General features: G+C 34.5%; 1 protein-coding gene across 1 annotated transcript; it reads left to right on the top strand.

Moving 5' to 3' along the window:
- Positions 1-351: 351 nt before the first annotated feature.
- On the top strand, positions 352-7,765 carry CENPN (centromere protein N). The gene is made up of 10 exons (XM_009890384.1): positions 352-522; positions 1,639-1,684; positions 2,448-2,504; positions 2,871-2,947; positions 4,487-4,663; positions 5,390-5,491; positions 6,001-6,058; positions 6,492-6,604; positions 7,236-7,359; positions 7,650-7,765. Exons 1-10 carry the CDS (start codon positions 352-354, stop codon positions 7,763-7,765), a joined length of 1,041 nt encoding a protein of 346 aa, XP_009888686.1.
- Positions 7,766-7,995: the final 230 nt, after the last annotated feature.

Here is a 7,995-nt window from a genome sequence, read left to right as displayed (position 1 = left end):
GTTTTCTTCGCGTCCGTGTCCGCGGCCCCCCCCCAGACATCTGGCAGTAGGGGCAGTAACGGGCCTGCCTGAGGGCCAGCACCCCGTCCTGCTCCGGGAGCTCGCACCAGGCCTCAGTCTGTGAGGGAAACTTCTGAGGGCTTGGGGGAAAATTATTGTAGAAAGTGTTTTAACTCGCTGTCGTTGGTGTCCGCTGAAATCTGTGGCAGTGCTACGCTTAGTACTTATGGTAATATTTTGTTAGTTGTGCCTAGGTGCAGCTTTGTACGCCTTGCAAAGGGAGCAAGTCTCCTGAGCCTGCCTGTGCCTTGGTCTTAACTTTAACGCTTCAACTTTTCAGGTGGCTTCACCATGGATGAAACCGTTGCTGAGTATATCCGAAGAACCGTACTAAAAATCCCACGAGATGAAATTAAGACAATGCTACAGAAATGGGGCTTTCTCTCTGAGGCACAGCTGCAAACCATAAACTTCCATCAGATAAAGGAGAACATTTCTCAAGAAGTTGTTCAACTTTGTGAGGTAAGCCTTTCCTTCGGGAACTGCCTGTCGGCGACGTGCATGTTGGAGGGCCATCAAAAAAGCATTCTTATGAAGAAAAGAATTTTCTTTGGCCGTAACACAACATCAAATAGCGGTTTTGTAGTCTGATCAATTTTGTCTCATTGACCGGAGTGCAGGATTGACCCTTACTGAGTGTGGAAGTACATGTTTTTGAGCTCTTAAGTTGCATAAGGTGGATAAAAGCTCAGTGTGTTAAACCTTTAAGAAATGTGTGTATTTCTAAATTGTAAAATAAAGGCTTTGATTGAGATGTCTACTCATTACATAGTGCTAACTTTTATTTATTTAGTGCGTGTAATGATAGCACTAATTTGTATCTTTTACACTTTTTAGATTTTTTGGAAAAACTTCCTTGACCAGAACTACTTAGTTCTGCGTGTTGTAAAGCAAAAAAAGTTTTCTGATCTCCTCATTAGGTACTGTGATTTTGGTGTATCAGGAAGTTTTATACATACTAGGAGTCTTCATATATAGTATCATAGCCCAGATAGTTATTACTGATGTCTCTTAAATTCTATAGGTTTTTTGTGTCATTCCCTTTGGATTTCATAACCAAAGATTAATTATATGGGGTGTAGATCAAACTGCAGTCAAGAAACTGTTAAGTTATTCTTGTAAGATAGCAAATGTCATATTTTAAAATAGTGTTTGTTTCTGAAACGTCTGTAACAAGTAGTATAGTTTCTTTAAAATCTTTATGCTGTAAAGGTTAAATAAGGAGGAACCAAGCATGTTAAAATTCCTGACAGTGAAGTACTAGTCAGTGTTGCATAATGTCATGAATACCCGTTAATTTTACTTTCTAATTGCTCATACATCATACTACAAGGTTGTTCTTGCTGCCTCTCCAGAAACTCTTAGGCCTTGCTGGAATAGTTTTCGTTATTGATTTTTTCAAAACTGTGTTGTGTGTGCATTGGGACCAGGTATGGTGTCTCTGAGGAGAGTGTACACACTGCAGACTTCAGTGCAATGTAGTTTAAACTACCAGTACTGAGGTTTTTCACTTACTAAACAGTGTGATAGAGCATTCTGGAGTTGCGGTTCACCATGCACTGCTATTCTTCTTTCCAGGAAAATTCTGCAGACATAAAGCAAGCAGCTGTCCTAGACATAATCTGTAAGTAAAAAATTAATAAAAAGAACATCTTTATATTTTTTTCTGAGTAACTTGATAATGCCCTTAAATTACTTAGCAATTGCCCTAGTGAAGTACCACTGCATTTGGTGTAAACAGATGACATTTTAGATGATGAATCTTACTGGATCTGATCTTTTTTTAAAAAAAATCAAAAGCTCAAAATCAAAAAAAAAGCGTGTTTGCTGCTTCTGAAGTCTAAAGAGATGGAAGCTGTGATAAGCCACATCCAGGACAGTTATAAATGTATAGAGATATGTTTGTCTCCAGTATGCACTGAACCCTAAAACCAGTAATATCGTGCTCCAATAAGGAGCGACATCGATAAAATTATCAGAAAATACTCCAGGTGGAACTCTTAACTCCAATATTAATTCACAACTTGATTATATGATAGTTTAAATCTCAAGGGTTTTTTTAACAGTCTACACGTCGTAGTTTGAGTTTAGACTGAGTTTCAGTCATTTTAGGTAAAATTCTTCTTTAAACATTGAACGTCAGAGATACCCTTTATTAGTTGCTTAACTGAATTAAAGAAGGATCTTCCCAGCTCTTTTGATAAAAAACTATTTTGCTTTTAGGTTTACTATGAGTGGTAGTTTAAGAATGCTGAATAAAGTGTATTGCATTAGCAGAAGTAATCTTTTTGAAATAACTTGGTCATAAAAGTATTGTAAAAGTAATCATCCCTTTAATTACCATTTGATAATACACTATGTTATTGAGCAATTCCTATTTTTCTTAGATAACCACATCTACCCAAACAAAAGAGTGTGGAGTGTTTACCAGATGAACAAGACAGGTAAAATGCCGTTCCTTGCTGTAGTCTCCCAGTTCTCAGCAGCTTACTGCAGTGCTGCCTCATATCATACATTTTAAAAACAAATATAGTCTAGTATGGATTTTTCAATAGAAATCTTTTTAATGTTTTTAGAATACTTTCAACTAACTTCTCAAGCAATTATTAGAAATTAGAACTGCGAATTAAATATTAATCTCTTCTCTATATAGCAATAATGAGGCTCAACTTTCATATACAACTTTTCATATAAGGCTATGGAACATCAGCTTTTTCCACTTAATTTTGTTTCAGCAAAACTTTAAAAACATCTCTGAACTAGTTCTTGTAAACTCAATTATAGTTTCTTTTTTTTTTCTTGTGTAACAGGGGAGGAAACGGAATTTTTTGACTTAACAGATTTCAAAAAAAAATTTAAAAGACGACTTCGGTCAGCCTTGAAAAATGTAAGAATAAATCCATTCTAAATTTGTTACACAGCTCTGGTGTCAATAGATTGTTTTCATAACTTTAGCGAGGTGTTTTTCTTTCTTACAGTCCGCATCAAAAATTGAGCGGAATTAATCATTTGGGAATGGTAGGAACTGCATGTGAAATAGGAAAAATATATTGCATATCTGTTCTAGCAACTTTACAATTATGCTGGAGTGAAATAAAGTGTAAGTTTGCCTTAAAATATGACAGTCTTCAAGAAAGGCAGTATGTTTATGTTTTCTGTCAAATCTTTGCCCTATTTGAGTGTACGTGTTGCCTAGGTAAGTTGATACTGCTTTGTTCTGTTACACAAACAACAAAAATCAGATCAAACGGAGTATAGAGGGAATTTGAAGTAGCCAGTAAGCAAGACAAGGAAGTTCTGTTACTATGACTTAGATGAATAGCAAAATTTTATCAATTTCCTTTTAGTTCTGTTTTTGAAATGATATTTTGTGATGGCTGTGAGAACTTGACCCTGGTATATAATTACATTATAATGACTGAAAGACCACTATCAATAGCAAGAGGCAGTTTCTAGACTATACAGAAATAAGCATCGTAATAAAAAAAAAAAAATGGAAGGGAGGCACTATCATCTCACTCTTTTACTAAGCAATTTGCAGAAGCCTTTTCTTGCTTTAGCTCACCAGCTGCATTTAAGCAAGGTAATAGAAAATGCCTCTAGCTAGTTAGCTGTGTCAGTTCTTGACACACAAAGATTCACACTGACAACAGCAGAGGGCAACAAATACAAATCAGACTGACAGATAATCAGCTGCATTTCATATAAATCTATTGTAACAAAGTTTTGCAATATTTTCATTTAAAAAAAAAAAAATCCACAAAAACTTTGAGAAATGATGTTGTTCCAGCAGTCTAAACAGTTTATGTCCTAAACTAAAAATCTTGACTATGTGTGCCTCAGTCAAAGGGAAGGTTAGTTGGTTGGTTGGTTTGTTTGTTTGTTTTTAAAGGAAGTTTTTGTGCTCTTAAGTCACCCAGATTGAGTCAAGGTAAAAAGAAGTAACCGAGGAGCAAATCTAGAAGAACAGGAAAGGGAATCTTCAACAATCTGATTGTGTATTCTTGAGCAGTGATAAATATTATATTCAGGTTGAAAATACCAAGTTAATCAAAAGTTCAGTTTCTGAAGAATTCTCCATCTGAATAGACACTTTTTTGCTGTGTTGTTATTATCCCAAAAGAGAGAATCAAGGCTTTTGTAATAAGCTATTTTTATTTTCACCCTTCAGAAGAAATTGTACGTGAACAGGAACAAATGTCATGTTAGAGTTCAGAAGGTGATTCTTTTTTTTTTTTTTTTTTTAGTCTGTGAGGAAATTTGATCTAAATACAATCCTCACCACACTAGTGGGATTTATTTCTTATTTGAGTAGCGGTGTACTAAATTATGTTTGGGTCTTGTGGACACTGGGTTAAGAGGTAACAAAATCTTTCTGGGCACCTGAAATGTGCTGGTAAATCAAAGCTTTCCTTTTTCTGTTTAGGTAACTATCAACTTTAGAGAATATGACGATAATGCAATCTGGATTAGAATTGCCTGGGGAACACCATATACAAAACCAAACCAGTACAAAACCAGCTATGTTGTATACCATTCACAGACTCCCTATGTCTTCATTTCTGCCTCAGTGCTTAAGAGCAACATGCCTCTGTTGTGTCAGGTACAGAATAAAACTGTGTAGACCCTGATTTCACCACAGCCATGCAGAGCTACAATTCTGTTAGGTTTTAAGTGGATGGGTAAAGATTCATTGCTTGAAGTAATTTACTAATTTACGTAGTATTTTTTTCCTCTTAGCTCATGATAAAAATGGGACAAAACCCAATCTTTATGACCTTTGGAATGGCGCAATGTGAATAAATTCAGTTTATTGGGATTTTTGCTGACCTTGAACTGTTCTAATTTCTTAATCAAGTGTTAGGCAATATTTAGTTACATTGTCTCATAGAAGTTGAAGGATATTACATCAACACAGTTAACTTCAAGAACTAAATGTATAATCTTATCAGAGAATGCTATTAATTAGTTTTAAAAGACATTTTCTGTCAACTCGTGGTGATCAGCATTGGTAGTCTTTAATTTTTTATCTATCTAGCAGACTTCTGTACTAGTAATTATTTTATTAATCTGTTTGTTTTATTTATTTATTCAGCTGATAAGGCTATAGGCTTATCTAGTTATCCTGTGAATGCTTTTAAATATTAACCTAAGCTTAATAACAGTCTAGTCAGCATTTTTTCAGATATGGGAATCCTGCTATTTAAAGGGCAGTTGCTTACCTTGAAACAAAAACATCACAATGTCTAGAAATGCTGTATTTTTTCCATATTATAAACACAGTGATGATTAAGACTGATGTTAAAACAATTGCAATTTTTATTTAAAGGCCCTGCTTGTTGCTTCCAATTACTGTGACATCCGTGAAATGGAGCTTCGAAGTCATTCTTTAAACTCCCTTAAAGATATTGTGTTTAAGAGGTATAGCCAGGTGAGCCACTTCACACATACATCCAAAGATAAGTCTTGCTTTTTGTTTCAGGCCTAGTTCTCGCCCCATAGCAGGTGGGGAAATTCACCTCTTGCAAAAGACCATCAAGTTAAAATAACATTGAACTACTGAGGTGGACACCCTTTCATTAAGGTAACGTTACAATGGGGATGTAATTACTTGGTATCCCACCTACCCTCTATTATTGTTATGGTTAAACTCGATCTAAAAATTGTATGAACAATTTAGTCCCAGGATTTTCCTGTTGAGTTGAAGGCTCTTACTCTGCTCGTCCACATAAAACTTGTAAATAGGGAAATGTTCACAAACATCATAAGACGGGCATTCTCAAAATAAAGCTGGGCTGACTTCTGGGAACTGTCAAAAATTGGAAGAATACTCATTTTCAGAATGAGAAGTAAAAAGAAATCTGGAAAATTCTTTTTGGATACAGCCTCTGAAAGTGGAAGTGAACTAAAACTTTTTTCCCCTCCTCTCTCTCCATTTAGAACTTCCAAACTTATTATCCGAGACCTCTCCAAGAAAGGAATGTAGCACCAGAAAGTGGTAATGTATATTTTAAATGGCCGTTTGAATGTCATCACTGCTGGTTTATGAAATGAGATTCGTAAAAGGAAATGTACTTATGTTACATTTACATTATATTACCCATTCCTGGTGAGGTGCCACAATACTGGCTATCACTAGGAGAGGTAATTATTTCCCCATGACTGTCATCGGACACAGATATGAAACCAGAGATACTCAATGCCCAGTATCTTTTCATATTAGCTTGGGTTTTTCTCTTGGTGAGAAATGAAAATATAAATGATGAGACAACTAGCTTATGAAAAAAAAAAAAGATCAATTCTTTATAATTATTATTTTCAGATTTTCACTGTAGTAATCACCTAATTAGAAAAGCAGTATAGTATCAGCTGACAAAGTTGTCTTTCTGATTTTTATTTTCTCTTCTCTTCCCTGCTCTTTACACCTGCAGCAGATATAAGGATAATTCAAGAAAACAAAAATGAGAAAGAAAGAATACAGAGACTGAATCGGGAAGTTTTTGGTGACGGTCCCCAACCAAAACTTGAATTTGCACAATATAAGGTAGTAAAAGCAACAAACTTCGGGGTTTTGTATTGTTTTAATGTAGTGGTAGCTACATTAAATTGGAAATTGAAGAAATACTAGATTATTTTTTTAAAAAACTTTCAGGATGACATTTTAAAATAAATTAGGTAAAAGTATCTTTAAGAAACAGATTTGCATTGAGATTTGGTCAGACCACTAGATCATGCTTCAGTCTTTCAGCCTTGTGAACTAAGCGTTTTGACTTCTTTTCCAATAAAGGTAGACTTATACCAGCAGTTTGTTGAAGCATGAGAAATAAGGGTTATTTGAAGTACATACAAAGCTCATGCTATATATAACACCATAACTTAACTTCTTGGAGGATACACAGATTTTATCTGATAAACAGATATATTGGAAATTCTAAGAGATACTTAAATGTTTTACAATATCACTGAAGAAGCTGCCTCTTTCAGCAGAAAACTGTTTACCACATGGTGGCACCCTCTTAATTTAATAAAATAGTCCTCCAGCTAGAATCATGTTAACATCACAAATAAGACGCAGTCTTAGCACATATTACATTTTTAATGTAATGTTTAAATAGTGACATGTAAATAAAGTATATTCTTTGCTTATACTCCTCGGTTAAATTTTGTGTTAACAGCTTGAGACCATGTTTAAAAGTGATCCTAAAATGGATGTTTTGGATAAAAGAGAACCATTCAGATGTCTGGTCAAGTTTTCTAGTCCACATCTCTTAGAATCGCTGAAGTCCTTGGCACCAGCAGGTAAGTGATCCAACTCTATAAAATGGAGGAAAAATCCACAGTTAAATATTTTTGTCATCTTACATTCTGCTTATATCTTGCATAAGCGAAAACCTTCATAGTTTCTTTAGAAATACGTAGAAATTTAATAGAATGAAAATGTTACCACTATAAAAACTAAATAAGTACCAGTTTGTTCTTAGAATTGCTAGTTTGTACATAGATACTCAAGCTGTGTTTTTAGTTTTATAACAGTTATGAAAGGCAAATATTGTTTGAGTTAAGCTATAATTATCTGTCTCTCCCTCCAGGTATGGCTGACGCACCACTTTCACCGCTACTTACATGTATACCACAAAAAGCTAGGAATTATTTTAAAATTAGAGAGAAAAAAGGTTTATTTCCAGGAAGCTTTGTAAGCCCTTAATTTAAAACTGATTCGTAGAGAAATATACAACTCATTTATTACTGGTATTAATCTAAATCATCATGAACTTTAAAAAGGATTTTAAAAAAATAACTTATTCTTTGACAATCCCTTAAAGTTTTTTCGAAACTATGGCTTCTTTGAATCATGTTTCTACATTTGTCTTTAATAGAAGAGTTAGCTCTTTCCTTAAATAATAAAAATCCTTTAGTTGCAAAGTTTAAACAGAG

The sequence above is a fragment of the Charadrius vociferus genome, unplaced genomic scaffold (assembly GCF_000708025.1).
Source record: "Charadrius vociferus isolate BGI_N301 unplaced genomic scaffold, ASM70802v2 scaffold498, whole genome shotgun sequence".
Taxonomy (NCBI): Eukaryota; Metazoa; Chordata; class Aves; order Charadriiformes; family Charadriidae; genus Charadrius; species Charadrius vociferus.
Note: the sequence above shows the minus strand (reverse complement) of the source record. Positions and strands in the feature narration are given on the sequence as shown.

Coding starts and splice junctions, on each gene's coding strand:
- CENPN (XM_009890384.1), top strand. CDS start 352: ATGGATGAAACCGTTGCTGAGTATATCCGAAGAACCGTACTAAAAATC. Junction 2,505..2,870: donor TTACCAGATGAACAAGACAG/GTAAAATGCCGT, acceptor CTTGTGTAACAG/GGGAGGAAACGGAATTTTTT. Junction 6,059..6,491: donor GAATGTAGCACCAGAAAGTG/GTAATGTATATT, acceptor TTACACCTGCAG/CAGATATAAGGATAATTCAA.